The sequence below is a fragment of the Primulina eburnea genome, chromosome 1 (genome assembly GCF_022965805.1).
Source record: "Primulina eburnea isolate SZY01 chromosome 1, ASM2296580v1, whole genome shotgun sequence".
NCBI lineage: Eukaryota > Viridiplantae > Streptophyta > Magnoliopsida > Lamiales > Gesneriaceae > Primulina > Primulina eburnea.
Window position 1 is genome coordinate 61,104,263 of NC_133101.1, and position 23,492 is coordinate 61,127,754.

Sequence of the window (23,492 nt, forward strand, 5' to 3'; positions counted from 1 at the left end):
GAATTTCCAGCAGCTAGCATTCCAGCAGCTAGCATTATTCAGTAGCAATGGAAAATTTCAGTAGAAGCTAACAATTCCAGCAGCAGTCAATAATTCAGAAGATGATATTTTTCCAGCAGACACAATTCCAGCAGATAGAATTCCAGCATATGGAATCCAGCAGCAGAAGAATTCAGCAGCGTAAGATTCCAGCAGACAGTTACTGATTCAGCTTAGACTTGTAACTGAAGCATTAACATGGAATAAAGGCTGTTAATGGCAGATTATGGCCATTAATTGGGAGTCTAACAGTCAGAAACATTGCCTATAAATATCACCCTCAAACACCTGAATTGGTTTACCAAAATCTTGAGTTGTCACTTGAAATATTAGAGCTAAGAGAGTGCATTTTTCGAAGCTGTAAAATCCAGTAGCGAGGCAAGCAGATTTCAGTAGACTTCAACCGAAACTCTAGCAATTTACGGTAAGTGAGCTTATGTATAAATATCTTGAAATCCGTTTGATAATTCTGTTTTAAAGTTCAGTTTCTGCATGATTTCTGATATATAATTTTGAAGGACTGAAACTCCCTAGTGAACTAATGGTAGGAATATATATTCTGAACATTTCTGAATTCTGATTCTGATTCTGGCATCACCCCTTAGAGGAGAGAACATATAGGGGACTGATATCAGTTTAGCCATGAAATTCACTAACATGTTCAGTGCTTACCAATTCTGATTTCTGATCTGAAACCTGTAATTTCTGAATTCTGATTTCTGTTATGAAATGCGAGTTTTTCTGTATACTACTGTATTACGGTTTCTGTATTAAAATGATGTTCGAAAACTGGGAGTTATTCCCGCCCCTGCTTACTGAGTGACAATCATATCACTCACCCACCAAACCAATCTCAGATAAGAACGAGGAAGAGTTGATAGAAGAAGAGGAACAACGTCAGTTTTGGGGCTGGTGATGAAGATCGTTGTTCTTAGTTCTGATTTATGTTATTTTCCGCTGCATCCGTTAAGATACTGTAATATTTGGTTTTACATTTCCGCTGTAAAACATCAGTATTCGAGTTGTAACAGACAATCGATTTATTTCGTATTATGAATAAAAGACTGGTTTATGAGATTCTGTACTTCTGAGGCTTGTTGTTTTCGAATGTAATATTTGAGAGCAACGCCGGTGTCAACCAACCCCCGTCCCGGGGCGTGACAATATGAATCAAGTTTTTTTAAGCAAGGTAAATAAAGTTATTACATATGAATATATGATACAAACTTAGCAAAAATCCAACCTGTTTTGACCTGGTCAATTCCGATTCGACCGGTTCTTGATCGATTTGACAAGTAAAATGGTTTTGGTCGAGGTAAGAACTGGATCCATGATCAGTTTTAAGTCGAACCGATCAAACGGGTAAAAATTCCAAAATTTACCAAAATGTAAAGAAATAAAAACCGGAAAACGAAAAATTCGACTTGATTCCAAACTAATATCGAAAATTTTGATTCGATCGGAGTCTTGAAAACTTCAGATAAAACCAAAACTGAATGATATATAACCAAAAAATACAACTAATTTTACAAAAAATATTTCTTACTGTTATTATCTTCTAAGTTCTTATAAAATTTGTATGGCAAAAACTTGTGTGAGACGGTCTCACGGGTCGTATTTGTGAGACGGATCTTTTATTTTGGTCATGCATGAAAAAATATTACTTTTTATGCTAAGGCTATGTTTGGTAGTCATGATATAATCATTTCTTTATCTCGCGTTTGGTTCGTTTTTTATTAATCTATAGGCTCTTGATTATGATTAAAAGCCCACACTATTCATGTTATTTGTGTGATTAAATATCCCTCCTTAAAGAGTGTGATAATTAATAATTTTGAATAGTGATCATGATAAGATTGTATATTGACCATAATACCCTTGAATTGTTTTCTTCAATATAATATGAAAATTAAAATTAGTGAAAATTTAATAATTAATATAATATTTAAATTTTTATTATATTTTTTTATAAATTAATTTAATATATTTTAATTATTTTCAATCATTTTAAAAAAAATCAATTTTAATGTAAATCTATATTAAATTAAATTTTTATAAATTTGTAATCTTGTTAATTAATTTTATTATGAAAATAAATATTTTTTCAATTCTAATTTTTTTTAATGATGTAAATTATAATTATAAATATTTAATAATGTATCTAATATTTTAAGAATATATATTTAATTAGCATTTGGGGCATTTTGGTCATTACAATAAAATTTACAAAAATTTTTAAAATCATACCAAACACCATATTATTTATCTCACCATGCTATTAATCCATATATCTCATTTTTTAATCACTTTAGTTATTAATAATTTACTTATCATATCACACGTATTAAACGGGGCCTAAGAGTATTACTTTTTATTGCGAATATGAGTAGGGTTGACCTGTCTCACAGATTAAGATCCATGAGAGACCCACTCAATTTGTATACTTTAATCGTTTGGCTTTTAAAATAAACTGATCAAGATAATTCTTTTAATAAAAAAAAAAAAACTGATTCTTTTAATAAAAAAAAACTGATACAAACCACATTTAATTCTGTAATTGAATTAACGCCTACCAAATTTTAATGTTCACAACCAATGCAGAGTAGAACACATGCCTCGTTAAGGTTGACAGGTTAGCTCAGCCTGGCAAATATCAATATAAATATAAACAGATTAATTTAAGTTAAATAATTTTTAATCATTTGTGTTCAAAAGGATATTAGTCATCGATGGACTTGTAGCCTATAAAGAGCGTATCGATGTTTGAGTAGTGCATAGGTTAGGGAGATATATGAAAGTTTAATCAATAGTAAGAAGTTCGATTCTTTTGTCAATATTATATCGAACAAATATGTCGTACAAGATCTGTAAAGTGCGACTCGTTTGATTAATATGATTTACACTGATAGATTTATTACAATTTTAAATTAACATTTCATAAAGTTAAAAACAAAATTAGATTGTTTTAAAAAAAAATTCAAACAGAACCTACCCACCCACCTACCCACGATGGTGGACTCGTGGAGCATTAAAAATCATGTGGCATTAAAAAAAGAGTACTGTGAGCAAAAAATTCAGGCTGAGTTTAAAATAGTTTATACATTATCATGTCTTATAAATAGTTTGAATAGGTATCTTGTGAGATAATATCACAAATCTTTATTTTTGAGACAAATCAATATATCGATATTCACAATAAAAAATGATATTCTTAGCATAAAACAATAATATTTTTTCATAGATGATCTAAATAAGATATCTATCTCACAAAAGACGACCTCTGAGACCATCTCATAAGTTTTTGTCTTTTTAAGAGTATGTCTTTTATTAGACGGTATCACGAATATTTATTTGTGAAATAATATAGATAAAATACAAAAATTGTTTGTAAACTTTGTTTTCTAATAATTTTTTAATATGTGTGAGAGAACAAACCGTCTATATATTTGATTTTCTAATAATTTTTTAATATGAGTGAGAAAAAAAAACTAGCCTATATATTTGAAAGCGATATTTTTTTAAAAAGAATGGGTTCTTGTGAGATAAGTCAATACTATCGATATTCACAATAAAAAGTAATATTTTTTCATAGATGACCCAAATAAGATATCTGTCTCACAAGATACGACCCGTAAGATCGTCTCACATAAGTTTTTGTCTTTTAAAATGCATTTTGATTTTAAAATTTTAAATTAAGAATTTTTTTTCTATTATAATTTTGTTTTTTTAAGAACAATGATGAATTCAGTTGGAAAACAAATAAGAGTAGGTCTCATGTGAGACCGTCTCACGGATCACAATCTGTGAGACGGGTCAACCCTACCCATATTCACAATAAAAAGTAATACTCTTAGCATAAAAAATAATACTTTTTCATTGATTATCCAAATAAAAATCCGTCTCACAAAATACGACCCGTGAGACCGTCTCACACAAGTTTTTACCAACAAATAAACAATTAATATTCATACATTTGACAGAGACCGATCCTATAGGGATTTATTGTTTTTGTAAATAAGCACATAATTAAACAATTTAAATGAAGTTAGATATTTAATTGAAGAAATAAATATATTATGAGACGATTATTAATATAAGACGAGTTGTGATCTATATTTTAAGTAGAAAATAATATTTTTAATATAAAAAATAATTTTTCAATGATGATAAATAAATAATGTCGTAAAATTGAGCCCTGAGAGGTAAGAGTGAGCAAAATTTCGGCTAAAGCGAATTAATCGACCGAAGCGAGCCAATTCGGAAATTCGGTTCGGTTATTTCGGAAATCCGATTTTCAAATTAAAAAAATTCGGTTATATCGGTTAATTCGATTCGATCACGATTTTCAAAATTTTGAAATCGGTTAACCGAATTAACCGATATAATAAATATTATTATTTAATAAATTTTTTAAATATTTAAATTTTTAATTTTAAAATCGATATATATGTATTAATTGTGTTTGTGATGTGTGTGATTTTATATTTTTTTGGCATTTGTGTACACTATAGTGTTAAAAAAAATTACATATATAATTAAAGTTAAATCACAATTTTTTTTTTAAACTAATCGATCGAATTAACGATTTTAATTCGGTTCGGTTTTCATCGGTTATGAAAATTAATGTGGTCGGTTTACTTATGGCTAAATATTTCGGTTCGGTTTAGTTATAACTAATTCAGTTTGGTCGATAATCGAATTAATCCAATACTCACCCCTACACTACAGAGAGGTAAACACGGTCTTATATCAGTTTGCATGTAATATAAATTTCGATAGTATGACTTTGCCTCTTTCTTTATTGAGAATAAACCTAATAACACAACTAGGATACGTGGCTCAATCGCAGCCTCTCATAATTTGCAAAATTGAGACCATAACTTCAAAAAGTTGAGAAGACTACACACTCCAATTGTCGACTTCAATGAATACATAGAAATATCTCATTTCTTATCTCGATTCAGTATCCGCCCTCCATCGTCGCCCATCCAACCCTTGGAATCCCAAACCATATCCAATATAGGATTCATTGGTATATCAAAATCTTCCCCACTCCCCAGTCCACCCTCGAAATCCCCGTTTTCCCAAGAATCTCGACAATGGCTTCTATCACCCTCAAATTCTTCGTCGGACTCCGCCACTCCACGGCGTTGGACAGCCATTCCGCAGCGGCTGCTACCAATCCTGCCGTTCTGTCCCACCGCAGCAACGTACTCCGTATAAAGGCCTCGAAATCTAGTCCGAGAGTCGCTGGCCGCAACCTCAGAGTGGCTGTTGTAGGCGGTGGTCCAGCTGGTGGTTCTGCGGCGGAGACGCTTGCGAAGGGTGGCATTGAGACTGTCCTCTTTGAACGCAAGCTCGACAACTGTAAGCCATGTGGGGGTGCTATCCCGCTATGCATGGTGGGAGAATTCGACCTCCCGTTGGATATCATTGATCGGAGAGTGACAAAGATGAAAATGATCTCACCGTCGAATGTGGCGGTCGACATCGGGCGGACACTCAAGCCCCACGAGTACATCGGAATGGTCCGCCGAGAAGTGCTCGATTCCTACTTGCGCGACCGCGCTGCCTCCGCTGGTGCCACTGTTGTCAACGGGCTTTTCTTGAAAATGGACCTCCCTAAAGAGAAAAACGCCCCATACGTTATGCACTACACAGATTACAACTCTAAAGCCGGTGGTGCTGGGGAGAAGAAAACGATCGAAGTCGATGCTGTCATCGGTGCAGATGGCGCCAACTCTCGCGTAGCGAAAGGCATAGGCGCCGGCGACTACGAATACGCCATCGCATTCCAAGAGCGCATAAAAATCCCCGATTCCAAAATGAAGTATTACGAGGATCTAGCGGAAATGTACGTCGGGGACGATGTTTCCCCGGACTTTTACGGTTGGGTTTTCCCCAAATGCGACCACGTAGCCGTGGGCACTGGCACCGTAACCCACAAAGGAGACATAAAGAAATTCCAAACCGCAACCAGAATCCGAGCGCAAGACAAAATCGAAGGGGGCAAAATCATCCGTGTCGAGGCGCACCCAATCCCAGAACACCCAAGACCCCGAAGAGTCCTCGAACGGGTAGCACTAGTCGGCGACGCAGCCGGATACGTGACAAAATGCTCCGGCGAAGGGATATATTTCGCAGCAAAAAGCGGACGAATGTGCGCTGAAGCCATTGTTGAAGGATCCGAAAACGGGAAGCGAATGATCGATGAAAGTGATCTGCGAATATACTTGGAGAAATGGGACAAGACTTACTGGCCGACATACAAGGTTTTGGATGTGCTGCAGAAGTTATTTTACCGATCGAATCCAGCAAGGGAAGCTTTTGTAGAGATGTGTGCCGACGAATATGTGCAGAAGATGACATTTGACAGCTATTTGTACAAGAAAGTCGTGCCTGGGAACCCATTGGATGATTTGAAATTGGCTGTGAACACCATCGGAAGCTTGGTGAGGGCGAATGCTTTGAAGAAGGAGATGGAGAAGCTGAGTGTCTAAGATCTATCTCTTCCATTTGAAATGTTGTATGATACACTTAATTACAACATTCTAATGAAGTTTGATGAAACTGAGGAAGAAATAACTCTATATTTTGATTTTTTTTAAAAAAACAGCTGATTTCTTGGTTGAATTTAAGCTTCTGTTTGGTTTATGCTTCCTTTAATCTCTCCGATGATGATCTCAGACCAGTCTTGAAATCACTTGCATAGAAATAAACAAAAGTTCTAGTACTATTATATTACTTATAGATTTCACGAGCCATAACCTTAAATTTGGACCTTCTGTTTCCCCTTGATTTCATTTTTCGCATTGTTGAATTGGAGCTCCTTTAGTCTAACTGAAGTATTCTGTAATTTAGAACTGTCCGAGTTCTATAGATTGAAAGTACTACGTGCATCATCAAAAGCTGGCATATTGAATTTTCTCACCAACATGTATAAGAAAGAACCACACCATTACGAAGCTCGAATAATATACTGTTTCAACTATATTTTCACCTAACGACCCTTTACGAGATCTTATGATAATTGCCAGAAGTTTGTTGGTATGTAGATGAATTGATTATCCCTTTTTTGATGGCTTCTCGCAGTTAGTTCACTCACTGTGCATGTTTGAACCTAGGCGTGAGTGATCTAGCGGTGGGTCATATATTACCCTACCTTCACTATGCCTTGACCCAAAGTGCATATGGGCCGTTGAATTTCATAGGCTTGTCTAATCTCAAAACAGATCTATTAATTATGGCAAAAATTTGTGTGAGACGGTCTCACGGGTCTTATTGTGAGACGGATCTCTTATTTGGGTCACACATATAAAAGTATCACTTTTTATGCTAAGAGTATTACTTTTTATTGTGAATATGGGTAGGGTTGACCCGTCTCACGAATTAAGATCCGTGAGACGGTCTCACATGAGACTCACTCATTAATTATTTGATTCCAATTAGTAGGTGAGATGTATATTTAAAAAGTTGATCATATTCGTGACACATATCAATCTTATCTATATTTATGATAAGACAAAAATTTGTGTGAGACGGTCTTACGGACCGTATTTTTGAGACGGATCTTTTATTTGGGCCACTCATGAAATAGTATTATTTTTTATGCTAAGAATATTACGTTTTATTTTGAATATGAGTATGTTTGACTCGTCTTACAGATTATGATCCGTGAGATGGTCTCACATGATATCCACTATTATAATAAAAAATAATATATTTGACATAAAAAGTAATATTTTTTCATAGATGAACTATATAGAATATTTGTTTGACAAAATTGACTCATGAGAAAATCTCAAGGAGTTTTTGTGTATTTTTTATATGATAAACAAAATTTAAAAATAATATAAATAATTTAATCAATAAACTAGACACTGTATTTTTATTCAATACTATTATACATTCTACTCAAATTATCTTAATAATTATAATTTATTTATTTTTGTTTAATTTCATCAACTCAACTAAACGATGCTATAATAAGATGTTAAATTACTGAATTAGTGATAATCATATTGTGAAAGATGTTTTTGTTCCGATTTGACAAGAAACAGGATCTCATCCTGTTCGTAGGATCGGACGCATTATCCATTAATCGAGAATCTTCCTTCATGGCTTATTTCTTCATGAGTGCAGTAATCATTCATAGTTATTGTAGTAAATCTTGTCACTTATCGAAAATATACACTCATTCTCTATGAACATTAAATAGATATGATAGATTTTAATTGTTTTATAAAAAACGTTGCACAAATATTATTTGCACCATCTAAAATATGACGAGTTGGATTATTTTGAATAGAAGCCGGTTAGATTAGTTCGATCTTGCAACGTCATCTGAACTAGTATAGAAAGTCTGAAATATGATTTGTAGGAGATTAAATTTTCTTTCTACTGATTTGCTCGCTGGTTACTTTGATAATTGTTCTCCAAAATATCATCAACATACTTCAACTCACCATATTCCAAGTTGTGTAGGAAGTGTTTGTACAATTTTTTTAAATAAAAAACTAAGGTTTAGAATACATATATAATTTTCATTAAAAAAAGTGAATAATTTCGAAATTTCACATGGAATTTTGGTGGAATACCCTATAATTCATAATCAAATTTGTGATGTGACGATTATTGATTATCATCTAAATATTTTTTAAATCACGTAAGAGTTTTTGAATCCATCTCAATTTCAATTTCAAAGGGAAAAAGAAACACCATGAAACACAACTTGTATTAAATTATACTACTGGGTAAAAGATTTCACCGAGTTCTCACCCGTAAAAATCCTGCCTTTTTCTTTTTAAAATCGTATTCTTCTCACAATTCTTATCCGTCTGTCGTCTCCAGGTTCAGTGTGAAAGTGTAAGTTACGGGTAGAGTTAATTCTGCTCAATTTCTCATCCTTCAAGTATTTCTTCTTTTTTTCCTGTTAATTTGCGTCGAATATGTGTGAGCGTTTGTGTGATTTAATACAAAAAATCTGGTCTATTATAATGGATTATGAATCTCTGGCTGTTATTAAAATTTAATTATTTGAGCACTGTAGCTAAGAAGATCACAGAACTTTAATATTTGGAAGTTTTCAATTTTCAAATAAATTGTTAAGATTGAAAAGTAGAGTAGAATGTGCGAAAGATATTATAAGCTTCTAATTCTTGAATCCTGAACTTTTCCTGTTGCCTGGGTCTATGCTGTTGATTGTTGGCTTGTTTCTTGACAATTTCATGATTCTTTTGTCATTTCAGGTTGCGAGATGACATCATCAGCAACCACCTTTTCCATTGGCTCCACCGCAGCTGCTGGCTCCAAAGTTGGCCCCTATTCACAACTAAAGGCGTCGAGTGCCAAGTCGAAATCTGAAAACCACCTTATTAGTTTCAATGGCCTCAAAGCAGCAACCTCCATAAGACATGACTCCAAGTCCTTGTCTACGGGCAGCGAGAGCGCTGCAGCTCTGAAGCACTCTTATGTCAAAAAAGCCCTAAAGCATGACAACAGAACACAGTATCATGTTCAACCTCATGCTTCCTACAAGGTAGCTGTTCTTGGAGCTGCTGGTGGTATAGGCCAGCCGCTAGCACTTTTGATCAAAATGTCACCACTAGTTTCTCAACTAAACCTTTATGATATAGCAAACGTGAAGGGAGTTGCAGCTGATCTGAGTCACTGCAACACACCTTCGGTGGTTACAGATTTTACTGGAGAATCCAATCTCCCCAATAGTTTGAAGGGTTCTAATGTCGTTGTCGTACCTGCTGGTGTTCCAAGAAAGCCCGGTATGACCCTAGATGACCTCTTTAACATAAATGCCAACATAGTGAAAACATTAGTTGAGGCTGTTGCCGATAACTGCCCCGATGCCTTGATTCACATCATAAGCAATCCAATCAATTCGACAGTTCCAATTGCTGCTGAGGTCTTGAAAGAGAAGGGGGTATATGATCCCAAGAAGCTCTTCGGTGTTACCACTCTTGATGTAGTTCGGGCGAATAGTTTTGTCGCTCAAAGAAAAAACTTGAGGCTTATTGATGTTGATATACCGGTTATTGGTGGCCATGCAGGAGTTACTATCCTCCCCTTGTTGTCAAAGACCGAACCGTCTGTCGCTTTTAATGACGAAGAAGTGCAAGAACTGACTCGGAGGATTCAAAATGCTGGCACAGAAGTTGTCGAGGCCAAGGCTGGTGCAGGATCAGCCACTCTTTCAATGGCATATGCCGCAGCTCGGTTTGTTGAGTCGTCCCTCCGAGGTCTGGATGGCGATGGTGATGTTTACGAATGTGCTTATGTCCAGTCTGATCTTACAGAGCTGCCTTTCTTTGCCTCAAGAATTAAGCTTGGAAGAAATGGAGTTGAGGCTTTCGTTCCATCTATCCTTCAAGGATTAACCGAGTACGAACAGAAGGCATTGGAAGCTCTAAAGCCAGAATTGAAGGCGAGCATTGAGAAAGGCGTAGCATTTGTTCGGAAGCAGCCTGTGGCTGTTTAAATTTAGTGCTGGTTGAAGCAGTATCTATCAGGAAAAATAAAGGGGTGTAGCGGTCACAGGTTTATTGATGCATCTGCATTCCAGTTTTGTAGGCAGCTTCTCCTTCTATTGTCGGGTTGAAGTCTCTCCAGCAGTAGAAAATGAGTATTTCGTCGAGTTGTCGGGTAATTTGGATGTTTTATATGATATATGAGACAATACAGAGTTTGATTTTGTTTAAATTGTTCAAACCGAACATGAAGAAAATATTGAGTTTGATCAATTATAAACAAAAAAATATTCAAATTAATTTTTTATTTAATATTGGGCCAATTTTTTCTTTTCGGTAGGCCACCAACTCAAAATATAGATGTTGGGCTTTTTCGATGATCGGCTATGAGACAATGGCCTCTTTAGCCTCATAGAAGGTCCCGGCGTCCGGCCCTACGCGTACCCCTATACATTAACCAAAAAAGACATTTTTAAAAGTTCTTTTAAAAAAAACGCCTCCAAGTTTCAAACAAAACCGTGCCCTTAACGCACACATTTTACATTTGAATGTGCTGCTGATTCTACTGAAACATCGATCTCAGTCTTGATATTGTCTAAGACATCACCCCTCCAAGAAAGCCTTGATTTTTATCAAAAGCAAGATTTTTCTCGACACGGCATTGGATAATATCATTCTGACTTGAAATGTAAGAGAAATGAACCCAAGGCAAGATCAAATAGGATAATCACCTCCCATTTGAACAATCTTTGAATTTTTCAAAGGCACATCTTTACTATTTGGAACAATAATTCGGAACAATCTTTGAAATGCAAATATTTGATCTTGCCTTGGATATCAAAACCCCACATTCCGAATTATTGGACAACAGTGTTGACATATCCTCTAAAGAAACATGGTGGTTTCTTTAAACCCTGAAGTGAAGGAAGATAACCGTCAACAGCTGCTAAATCTTCACATCATATATCCATCTTCTCACTTGTGCTGCAACTTTAAGTTCCTCTGATTTGCCAATCACCAGTAATTGTCACAGGAGCAGTGTCCCCCGTGGAAATGATGAAACCGATTCCGATCTCTGATAATCACTTTCCGGTTGTACACTACGGACAGAAGTTTCGCAAAATTATGGCAATCTAGACATATACGAAGATCTTTTGCAACCCTCAACGTCGTACCAGGTGGGGTTGAAAGAACCCCAAAAGCGATAGCCAATTTCTCACTATGGTAAGAAAGTGCATTCTCTTTCTCTGCTGCTCCCATATCGTGCAACTCCGAATTTACTTCAGCGACATAACCAGCAATCCGAAGCTGCTGGTTTATTTCCCGCATCATCTCATATATTTCCTTCTTTCTTGGATGTAAAACATCATCTGCAACAAATTCATGAACATGCCCTCTTAACTCGATCGTGCTACAAGCCGGCGTCGATTGAATACCTCTATCTTTCATCAATTTCCTCACTTCCACAACCTTTTCCCACATGCCTACGGAAGAATAAATATTCAACAATAAGATATAGTCCCCTGATTCTTGAGCTTTGAGCTCAACCAAATGCTCGATGGCTCGTTCTCCAATTTCAATTTGGCGGTGGATTCTACACGCTCCTAGCAATGTTCTCCACATTGCTGCATCGGGCTTGATCCTCATTGAAATGATGAGATTGTATGCCTCCTCAAGTAGACCAGCACGACCCAAAAGATCTACCATACACCCATAATGGTGAATGTTCGGAAGAACCCCAAAATCTTGACTCATACAATGGAAAATCTTCCGACCCTCATTGACTAAACCCGAGTGGCTACAAGCTGATAATAAGCCGGTAAATGTCTGATTACCGGGGAAAACACCTGCTCTTTGCATCTCTTCGAAAGCTGCAATCGCATCTCTGCCATACCCGTTACTCGCTAAACCTGAAATCATCGAACTCCAGGTGACCACATCTTTACTTACCATCTTCTTAAACACGTCGTACGCTTTTTCCACGCATCCACAACGCGAATACATGGCTATAAGAGAATTGCAAATATTTATTTCATTGTGAAGACTGTGTTCTGTAACATAGTTATGGACTTTTTCACCGAATTCTAGTGCATTCAAGCTTGCACAAGCTTGAAGGACAAGCAAACAGGTGACATTGTCTGGTTGGCATTCGAATGAATTTCTCATCAGATCAAACAAACCCAAGGCATCTCGTGTTCGTCCGTTACGAGTATAGCAAGAAATCAATACATTCCATGCAACGGTATCTTTACGAGTCATTTCATCAAACAATTTACAGGCATCACGACCTTTACCAAAACACGAGTAAAAATCCACCAATGTAGTCAGTAAAAGGCCATCAGATTTATAACCATCTTTCCAAATCCTTGCATGAATCTGCAACCCATTAGACAAAGACCCGATCTTTACACAACATTTCACGGCAACTGTCGCTGACAAAGCGTTGGCATAAATGCCTAAAGAAAGTAATTCTTGGTATAACACAAGTCCTTTTTGAGCTGAATCACTAGTTACCGAATAAGCCTTGATCATGGTATTATACAAGAAACGCTGGGATCAGGAAACTCGCAAAATATTCTGTGAGAGTAGGATAAATCACGCAACAGAGGGGTCCCGAATCGAGAGAGAAAGGAGAGGAAAATCCGGGTGTTGTAGAAATAAGAGGTGCGGAGGAGATAAGAGTGGAGCTGGAGCAAATGGGATTTTTTAGTGCATGATTTTATGAGGGAAATCGTCGTCTTTTCATCATGGAGTTGGTGTTGAGCTGCTGAGGAGGTGGTCGACAGCGACTCGTGGTGGCGATCAAGCGCTGCGGCGGCTCCGATAAAAGATCGAGATAAAGGGTCACCAAAGTATAATCGTGAGCAATGAAACGAGTAGATTCTTCTCATTGGAGTTCCCACGACCAAAAAATTGATTGAATAAATCACATATACACGAGTTGGAATAAGGTCTGTGGGAGTGGTGCTTTATTTCCTTTAAACTTGAAAGAGGACGGCGATTAGATATTTGGTTTGAATAAATAAAAACATTAAAGTATAATTTGGACAAAGAAAAAGAAATTTGCGTCAAACCATTTATATCACAAATTGTCTACAAAGTGAAAAAATACAGAAAGCTAATTAATACTACCGGCTGCCACTAAACTTGATTATATTAGAACATCGTAAAATCACAAGAGTTACAAGAAATGTAATCGGAAAGCAAATACTCCAACTCTTCCTCGTCGGCATCCACGAGAGTATGGAAGCCAGAGCTTGGTGTGTTTTGATCAGAATTTGAAGGGTTGTCAAAGGATTTCGAAGATGAATCAGCCACATTTCCTCCAGTTAGTCTTCTCTTCTTATAATTTGCTTTGAAACAGGCTTGTCTTAGTCTCTTGGTTTTGTCCTCCAACTGCAAATCAGGAATCTCTTCCATCAATTTCTTTTCTTGCTCTAAAATCACAATGGCGTCTCTCAGCTTCACTTCTCCTCCATCTTTACCCAATTCCTGTCAAAATATTATCATACGAATCATCAAATATAACTTCGCGTCAAAGGGTGGAATGTATTTGGTTGTGAAGCACCAATGGCTTGACTTTCTTAATCCATTCTTAATAACAAGTTCAAGATATCAGTAGGTATACCAGAACATTTTTTATTAGGGTTTGAAGACTCATGAGTTTTCGATGCGGCCATCTCTGAATACCCAACTCCCTACACCTTTTCTTCAAAAGGGTCAATCCAACATTGAGTTCCTTAGCTGCTTGTGTGATAGGCATGTAAAAAACTCGCTGATCATTTGTCTTGTCAAAACTTTGGAACCCGAACTATTTTTCACCGTCACTTCTGGTGTCCAACTTTTCATGAGTTCCTTCTTTTCTACTTCCTCCTGGTCATGGACTGTACATATTTTCCCGTAATATGAACTACCTCGCTCGTTTCGTCATGAATTACAGATGGGCAAGAATCGCACAAGAAATCAACTGCATCACAAACTGTTTTACAAAGTTTATATACCGAGTTATATTACCGTTGAGTAACAAAAATAAAATTGTATATGAGCAAAAACTACTATGTGAAGTGCACACCATCAAGAGCAAAAGTATGTGCAGTGCTTCGTCATTTTCATGGGGAAAATCATTAAGTGGACGAGGCACGATAAAATTTTAACGTGGACGAGGCTTGATAAAATTTTAACGTTTTTGGATACAAAAAATACACAGATTTACAAGAAAATATAAAATACAATCCCATGCATGCTGGGCCTCCCTCCCTCCCTACATATGAAGTATATATATATATATATATATATATATATATATATCATCGACGGAACAAGAACCGAGAGTATAGTATATACTATATAAATGTATACTGACCTTGAATAATATTAGCAGGGTTGTATGGCACAGGATCTAAAGATGGATAAATTGTCACTCAGAAGCATCCCTAATAAAGGAACACCATCAATGGAATCTTCCTGAATTATAAGTTCATTTTGAAAGTCCGCAGCAGTGAATTGTCCACTGGATTTAACCCATTATACCCCAAAAAAGCAATGAAGAAGACAAATAAACATCATATAGGAATCAAAGAAAACTGTCATATTTCTATCTGCAATTTTCTTGTTGAATACAAGCAATAATAGTGAGTATAAAAGATTGCACATGCCATCAACTAATTAAAAATAAAGATAATCACCTGAAATCAAGTGGGGGTAGTTGGGTTGGAAATGGAAAAACATCCTCATATTTTTCTTTGGGAAAGACTTCATAATTTGACCATATTGAGTGCTGAGTTTCCATGAATATTCTTTACTTGTGTTATTTTTGGGGCCTTCTGCAATGTACTGTAATTTCAACTGAATCTATATGGAAGGAGAGAAGATTAGCGATGGAAAAACTGATAAGAGTATTAATTTGTGAATGTAATTATGATGATTTAGTGCATGGAAGATCGTGCGCCGTCTCATGAATTAAACGATCAATTAACTTCGTGTTTCATGTATGTATGTGCATGTATATACAAATGTATGTGTATATATATATATATATATATATATAATATATGCGTATACGTCTGTTGTTGATTACTGTGCAATCAACATGATTGATTTTTGTATTTGAGGGGGTTGGGAGAGGTTAATATCCTAACAAAGAATTAAATTGATTGGAGTTATGAATATAGTTGGAACTTGAAATCTCTTGAAAATAAAAATACTAGTTTAGATTTAGATTCCCTTTTATTCTTCAATTCCCTCTTTTGATCATGTAAAGATGTGGAATTAGTTCTAATATTTGGCGATGTCAAGTTAAATTTCATTTACAAATATTAGAAAAATAATATTTTTGTCATGTTATCGTTTAATTCATAATCTTATTTCGTTGATTTGTATTTTTTTTTCCATTCTAATAGTTTTTTCACTGAAATTGTAACGTGACAACACAATATTATTGACAGCGTATACATGCACGCCGTTGATAATAGTATTGACAGCGTACACGTGTACGCCGCGGATAATCTTGAACTTTTAACCGCTTGCAACTTTGCAGCGTGCAATACGTGATGCGGAAAGCTCATATGCGCGCTGCGTTTTTGTTGTAGTGTATGATATAATTCAAGGGCATGTTAAAAAAAAATCTTGATTCAAAATCTATGCATGTGGTTATTACTATTTGAGTATTTGACAACACAATATTTTAAGTTGGAAAAATCAAAATCAAAATCAATTATTTTTATTAAAAAGTAGGTCTTTTGGGAGACGGTCTCACGAATCTTTATATGTGAGACATGTCAACCCTACCGATATTCATAATAAAAAGTAATATATAATCTTATAATAAAAAAGTAATATTTTTTTGATGGATGAATCAAATAAGAGATCCGTCTTACAAACTACGACCCGTGAGACATTTTCACACACACACACACACACACATATATATATATATATATATATATATATATATATATATGTTTTGGCCTTTATTAAAATATGTGAACATGATTATTGCTTACTATAACATTTAATTAATTTGTTCCAGAATAGAGCGAATCATTTTGGGGGCTCGATCTCCTTTTGTTGCCACGCACGCTAATATAATTATGTTATTATAGATTTGGCCTAAACGAGTTATCCCATCTAATAATTGCAAACGAACAAATTCAATTAATCAACTTTTGCAGAGACAACTAATTTATCAAGTAATATTATTTTTTTAACAATTATTTGAATATATCGTAATATTTTTTTAAAAAAATGTAGGTAAGTATCATTTCACTCGTTACCTACTAAATTTTGATTACTTTGTTTTTTTATGTTTTTTTTTATTATATATATCTAATTGAGTATCAAGAAAAGGAAAATTAATTTTCCCAAGACAATAATAAAGTAATGATAATCACCATTTATTTATTTATGTATGAAACGTACGAAGAGACTATAAATTCAAAATAAATGACATGAAAGATTGGTGGTTAGAGCATTAATATTTATCATTTCATAGGGTAGAATTAAATATAATTTATTTATTGGTGATGTGACACATTTATTAAATTGAATATATATGAGTAGGTTTTAATCAATTCAACAGGTTACCGTATATAAATAAATTTATTTGTGTTTGGATTGATGATTTTAATTATTTATTTTTTATTTATTTTTATTAATATTCGGACTAATTTGCAAGAATCTCCAACTTATACGTGCACTATATATGATCATAAAATTATAAAATTGTTATTTGTTATATTTTAAGTAAGTGATTTCTAATGTAATAATGGCATCTTAATTCCATATAGTCAATTATAATTTCTTAGATTAATCTGTTATAATCTCAATTCGCTTACTCAATTTTGGTTTCGGTCATGTACCTTATGTTATGTTTTGATTTTTAGTCTTTTTTACATTGAATACTGATGTGGTGTTGAACACGTGAGTTTTTTTGGTTTTACGTCATCATTTTTCGGTGTCACATCTGTATATTATGACTTCAAAACATCACTGCGAAAAAACTCAAAACTGAATACTTAAATGAAAAAAAAAACAAAAAAACAAAACAAAAAAACAAAATTGACAAACGTATAGGACTATTTTGACAATTTTCCCTACCATTTGTAGGAATTCATTTCGCCTATGATAATCTTTTCTTTTAGGGAAAGGATGAGAATTAATTTTAGAATAACAATGAAATATTATATTCCTCTTCCAATATATAATACCTATTTGTATTTTCATACATATTAAAAAATTATTAGAAAAGAAAATTTACAATAAAATTTTATATTTAACCCTTATGTAATAGTGTTTTAATAAGATATATAATGTATTTAATGAAAATAGTAGATTGATAAAATAATACTAAACGACTATATCTTTGAGACATATGGAAAAGAAAATGTAACATTCATACATGAGATGGAAGGGATTATTAAATTTTGTGATGAGAGAAGGAAATTAACCGACGAAAAATAAAATATAATTATTATGGGCTAATTGCATTAATACCTTATGTAAAGAAAATAAAAAGAGTAGGTTTCTTGTGAGACGGTCTCACGAATCTTTATCTGTGAAACGGGTCAACTCTATTACTAGTCACAATAAAAAGTAATGCTCACAAAATACGACTCGTGAGACTGTCTCACACAAGTTTTTGCCAAATAAAAATACCCAGTGTAAAATCAATACACTCACCCTCCATCTCTTTCATTTAGTCCAAATTTCCATTTTCACCCATTCTAATTATAAAGTCGTATATGTTTTCCTAATTTTTTTTTAACCAATCTAGCCTTATTTTAAATCATTTACTTGTAAAATATTTATTAAAGGTAAAATCGTAAACTGCTTTATAAAATTCATCTTCTAAAACACTTTATTAATGTGTGTAAATTTCAGATATCGTTTTTTTAAAAAAAAATTCAAGCCTGATACCATACCAGATGGAGTTTTTATAAAATATGAGTAAAATATGCTTGATTGTTAGATAATTGAAATATGTAATAATATTTTTAGAGGGTTTTATGTCTTTTAGATTTTTGACAAGAGACGTTGGTGCAAGTGCTTTAAATTTACTTTTAAAATAGAGTGAGTCTCATGTGAGACCGTCTCACGGATCATAATCTGTGAGACGGGTCAACCCTCTCCATATTCACAATAAAAAGTAATACTCTTAGCATAAAAAGTGATACTTTTTCATGGGTGACCCATATAAGAGATCCGTCTCACAAATAATACCCGTGAGACCGTCTCACACAAGTTTTTGCCTTTAAAATATTGTTTAAAATCCGATTAGATTCTAAATGTATATAATTCGCTTAGCATGGACGATCCCCCACAATTAATATTATCATGTACCCAATTTAGATACATGTGAAATTTGGGCCAAGTCAAACTGGTAAAGATGAAGTGCATGAATATACGAATTTCAATTTTCAAAGCTACGGTTGACAATTTAATCGATAGGTTGAGGAAACCTAAGGAGAAGATGGAGACCCATGTGATTTTAACCATCAAAAGTCCTCCACAGAAGAGGAGAGTCTCATTAATTATAATTAATTGGAAAATACAAACAAAGGTCAAGTTTTGAAATATATATATATATATATATATATATATATATGTGTGTGTGTGTGTGTGTGTGTGTGTGTGTGTGTGTGTGTTAGAACAATTAATTTATTTGATGGGATTATATATTTTTTTATTATAATATAGCCATAAAATGAGTAGTTCTACTTCAAACCCCTATTTAAATTTTAATTCACTGAATTTTTGGCCATAAGATTGGTCGATTACAAGCAAATCATCTCATGAATTTGTGTTGAATCTATCTAGTTAGCTACTTGCACAAGTGAAATTAATGCTCCAACAGGGACCTTTACAAGTCAAAACTATAATCCAAACTTATGTATGTATCGTCTCAAAAAAGTGGAATTCGATTGCTCTAACCAATATGGAGAGGGGTAAATCACGGTAACCGAGTAGTTTATTAGATTTAGGTGGAATGTTGTATTAATTAAAGGAAAATGAATCAGAGGAATCGAACCTTGGTCCTTGTCTCAAATCTATTATCCGAATATCAACTTGGGTACTCTCGGAGATGCAAACTTATGTATGTAATTGGAAAATCAAATTGATCTCCAAATCACTTCATGGTTTAAATAGGGTTGCTGCTATGTCTATGGCTATGTCTCGTCAAATAGGCTGAGTTTATTCTTCACTTACCCATATCTAAGATGTAATGGCTCTTGATTTTCTTTCATAATATTCTGGTCTTTTATTCAAAAGAAGAAGGAGTGAGTCTCATGTGAGACGGGTCAACCCTACCTATATTCACAATAAAAAGTAATATTTTTTCATGAATGATCCAAATAAGAGATCCGTCTCACAAATACGATCCGTGAAACCGTCTCACACAAGTTTTTGCCAAGAAGAAGAAGTGAAGTTCCACAAATGAAAATTTGTAAGGAAATTAATAAATTGCGACGAGGATGTCACTTTGTTGTTCTGAAATGATATACACCCTTCAATATCAACATATATGAGTTTAAAACTTAAATTACTTGTAAAATCATTTATGTTACTTTTATATATTTGTATCACTTTTATCTATCATATTAAATAAAATATATATTTTTTAATAAAATATTACGTTTTCAACTTTTTAAAAAATATCATCCATTTTATATATATTGATTATCTATAATTACTATTATTATTATGTTATTAAAAATATAATATAAATATTTTTAAAGAAATATTAATAAAATTTAATTAAAATTTATTCATAAAACAAATAACAAAAAAACTGATATTTTGAATTTTTTTAAAATTTTGATAGACAAAATAATATATGATTTTTTTTATTAATATCAGTTATTTAAATTTCATCTCAAATGATATAAAGTTTTTTTATAATATTATATAAATTTTAATTATATTTATAATATTATATCATCAATTTTAAATAATTATTTAAACACTAATACTTATTACTTTTAATCATTAATCATCAAAAAAACAATTTTCTTTAGCAAGAGCGAAATATTAGTTTAGTTAAAAGTCTAACCGTTACTTATTCCCCAGAAATTACAACAAAAGGTGCACAAAGTACAAACACTAGATTGCGAGAAGTATGAGTAATTACACTTTTTCCTCCTACCATTAAATCCCACAAATAGAACCTAATATTAGGAACACTTGACCTCATAATTTCTAGACTCGATCAGTGCAAATATTCTGCTACATCTAGTTGATACTCCCATTTTTCTTGATTGAATATATGACAAACATCAATTGTATTGTAATAAAATGTAGCTAACGACGCCAAAATATAGCAGAAAATTTGAAATGACGCTCTATCATAATATATACTACTGTCTGTCCGAACTGATAACTTGTTCTAAAGAATGCATTTTTTTGGTCTTTTCCTCAGAACAAATCAACAGTAGTTTCCCCCAAAGCCAAGTCCATGAAATCAGCTTCCTGCCCTTGCAGAGCTGCATCATCAAACAGCCATTTCTCCAGCATACCAAGGGGAATTTGCGTTTCTTGCTCATGTGTTTGAGGTGTGAAATTCGCAGCTTCAAACTTAGCATCCTCCTCCGCTGAAACAGACACAGAGATATCTGAATAATTTGATGAGTTGAAACTCAACATCCTTGTGCAGATTGTTCCTTCACTCGGGCTCCAACTTGATCCAATGGAAAGGTTGTGGGCTAAAGAAGCACCCTGATCGCTCTCATTTATGCCGGCTTTCCATGTATTGGGATATTTAGTCCAGTTTTCGAGCAAACGAGCTATGTTTTCAGCGCTGGATGCGTATGTGGTGGAAGGAACTGTCTCAGTTTGTGAAGCAACCGGATAGATTTCCGAATCAGGGGGTGTTTTCGGGTCTGATTTATCGATGCACAGAGCTTCACTCAAGGCTTGTTTGGCCATGTGAATGTCAGTTTGGAGCCTCTTCTCCCACTGGCCTTTCGAGATTGTGGATGAATGATCATGTATGCTAATATCTCCCTGCCCTTTCAGCTTATTAAGCTTCTTTTTTAGGTGAGTGTTCCAATAGTTCTTGATATCATTATCGGTCCTGTGAGGAAGGTATGAAGCTATGGCGGCCCATCTGCAAATAGAAGGTTGCAAACTTGTTCTTAGCGACAAAATATACTATCTGCGAATCAACCTTGCACTTTAACGGCCTGAAACCATTAATGTTTACTTGGCTAGCTAATTTGTCGGTCAAATAATCTCTCCTTTTGGAATTGGATCCAATATGTAGAACTAGCCATATTTTTCAACAAACATGTCGAACTCTTGCCTAGTTTTTTCCCTTTTGATTCAATGATCAAGTAAAGATTTACACCTACCGGTTACCAAGAAGTTCTTGCAGGTGGATGATTATCTTCTCCTCATGTTCCGTAAAGTTACCGCGCTTGATGCCCGGCCGAAGATAATTAGTCCACCGGAGTCTGCAACTCTTGCTGCATCTGAGCAAGCCTGATCAATTTTTGAATAAAACCAAGATATTAAAATCAGTAAAAAGTTCATATATGTAAAATTACTGCTGATAACAAATCAAAAGATAACTTCTTAAAATGATAGCGGTGCAGAGCTCTACGATATTTATTACACAGCTTTAAATGATCCTAACAAACCACTAAACAAAAATGACCATGGGAAAAAAAGTACACCTTGTAGAACTCCAAAACAGTAACAAAAAAATAAATCAAATAAAGATTAAAAAAATGCACACACACAATATACTTAGCCACCCAATACTGATTGTTTCTTTTTACCTGTATTGAAAGGAACAGCTCTCCAATTCCCAGCGCCTTGTTCTTGAATATAAGAAACCAAGATTATATCCTCTTCTGGAGTCCATGGCCCTTTCTTCACACCAATTGTTTCGCAGCAAGGCGGTCTTCCCATTAAAAACTCTCTCTATAAAACTTGTAAAAACTATATATATTTTTTCCAAGAAACCAAATATGGGTTTTTTTCCCCTTGTTCTCTAGGGTTTTTTCCTCTTCTTTTTTTTTGGGTGCTGAAGACTAGAGGTATATATGTAAGAGACAAAAGTCTTGCTGAGGGCGTGGGATATGTCCAAGGGAAATATATATAGAGAAGACTGAAGATACGAAAGGAGACGTAGCTATGTGGGCTGACTTCGAAGAGAAGAATGAGTAAAAGTGGGCCAAGATTTCCAAGTATTAAAGAGTCAAAATGCTGACAGCCATGAGCATTTAAAAAGTCAGCTTCTGCTTAGTGAAATGGAGCTTCTTCCTTATTTTCTTCTCCTCCTGGCTGCCTCCCAAAACGCGTGGCATTCATTGCACCGTAATTTTTTTCCCCTCTTTATCAGTTTCGGTTTTATCATATCCTATATAAAGTGGATCGCGATGGACTCGATATACATACAGAGCTAAATTAATGTTATTATATATACATATTGTGTGTACTGTGTGTTATTTGGATTTTATCAGTTTAATGGAAATATCATGTTAATGATTGAAATATTCTGAACAATTTTAATGGAAGTATTTAGCTAATTACATATGGTTTAATGTTTATAGTATATCATATTCAGAAAAATAAATTTTGAAAATCTTATTTTAAATTATTTTGGTCTGTACTGATTTTTCTCATTCTATTTTATCTTATTTCATACTTAATTATATTATAGACATGGAAAAAGTTGTAAACAAAAAATTTTTAAATTCGACAACCTTACACGTCAAAACAGAATTAACTTTTGATACCAACTATTCTATCCACGAGATCTCATAAATCTAAATCTATAATTGAAATGGTTATTATCATTCCAAATCAAGTGCACGCGTAGTTTAGCGCAGTTACTGGTAAATTACGTCAGTCAGATAAAATATATAAAGAAGTTTTGTGTAATGTACTCGACCGAGAAAGTGTTAATAATTAAATAGAATTGATTCGTGACCATTTCATTTCTTCTCATGTGTATATACTCTATATGTATCA

General features: G+C 34.1%; 5 protein-coding genes across 8 annotated transcripts; 2 read left to right on the forward strand and 3 right to left on the reverse strand.

The window, feature by feature from the left end:
- The first annotated feature begins 4,990 nt into the window (after window positions 1-4,990).
- Window positions 4,991-6,672, forward strand: LOC140837234 (geranylgeranyl diphosphate reductase, chloroplastic). Its single transcript, XM_073203318.1, has one exon. It carries the CDS (start codon window positions 5,139-5,141, stop codon window positions 6,537-6,539), a length of 1,401 nt encoding a protein of 466 aa, XP_073059419.1. The 5' UTR covers window positions 4,991-5,138; the 3' UTR covers window positions 6,540-6,672.
- A 2,113-nt stretch (window positions 6,673-8,785) lies between these two features.
- Window positions 8,786-10,535, forward strand: LOC140837242 (malate dehydrogenase, chloroplastic-like). Of its 4 annotated transcripts, none has more exons than XM_073203331.1 (2): window positions 8,786-8,904; window positions 9,288-10,535. In XM_073203331.1, the coding sequence occupies exon 2, from the start codon at window positions 9,296-9,298 to the stop codon at window positions 10,529-10,531; it is 1,236 nt and encodes a 411-aa protein (XP_073059432.1). In that variant the 5' UTR covers window positions 8,786-8,904; window positions 9,288-9,295; the 3' UTR covers window positions 10,532-10,535. The 4 variants fall into 4 exon arrangements, with proteins under 4 accessions (XP_073059432.1, XP_073059444.1, XP_073059439.1 ...); XM_073203343.1 differs by having other exon boundaries at window positions 8,795-8,896; XM_073203338.1 differs by having other exon boundaries at window positions 8,829-8,915.
- Window positions 10,536-10,978: 443 nt separating this feature from the next.
- On the reverse strand, window positions 10,979-13,485 carry LOC140837262 (pentatricopeptide repeat-containing protein At3g47530-like). The gene is given in 2 exon segments (XM_073203363.1): window positions 10,979-13,063; window positions 13,066-13,485. Coding segments are annotated over 2 exon segments (1,875 nt in total). The 5' UTR covers window positions 13,412-13,485; the 3' UTR covers window positions 10,979-11,534.
- A 186-nt stretch (window positions 13,486-13,671) lies between these two features.
- LOC140809214 (protein RKD2-like) lies at window positions 13,672-14,451 on the reverse strand. The gene is made up of 3 exons (XM_073166737.1): window positions 14,435-14,451; window positions 14,149-14,317; window positions 13,672-14,012 (listed from the first exon to the last, which is right to left on the reverse strand). The coding sequence occupies exons 1-3, from the start codon at window positions 14,449-14,451 to the stop codon at window positions 13,677-13,679; spliced, it is 522 nt and encodes a 173-aa protein (XP_073022838.1). The 3' UTR covers window positions 13,672-13,676.
- A 6,206-nt stretch (window positions 14,452-20,657) lies between these two features.
- On the reverse strand, window positions 20,658-22,830 carry LOC140837265 (myb-related protein 306-like). Its single transcript, XM_073203375.1, has 3 exons — window positions 22,295-22,830; window positions 21,866-21,995; window positions 20,658-21,621 (listed from the first exon to the last, which is right to left on the reverse strand). The coding sequence occupies exons 1-3, from the start codon at window positions 22,425-22,427 to the stop codon at window positions 20,931-20,933; spliced, it is 954 nt and encodes a 317-aa protein (XP_073059476.1). The 5' UTR covers window positions 22,428-22,830; the 3' UTR covers window positions 20,658-20,930.
- Between the last annotated feature and the right edge of the window lie 662 nt (window positions 22,831-23,492).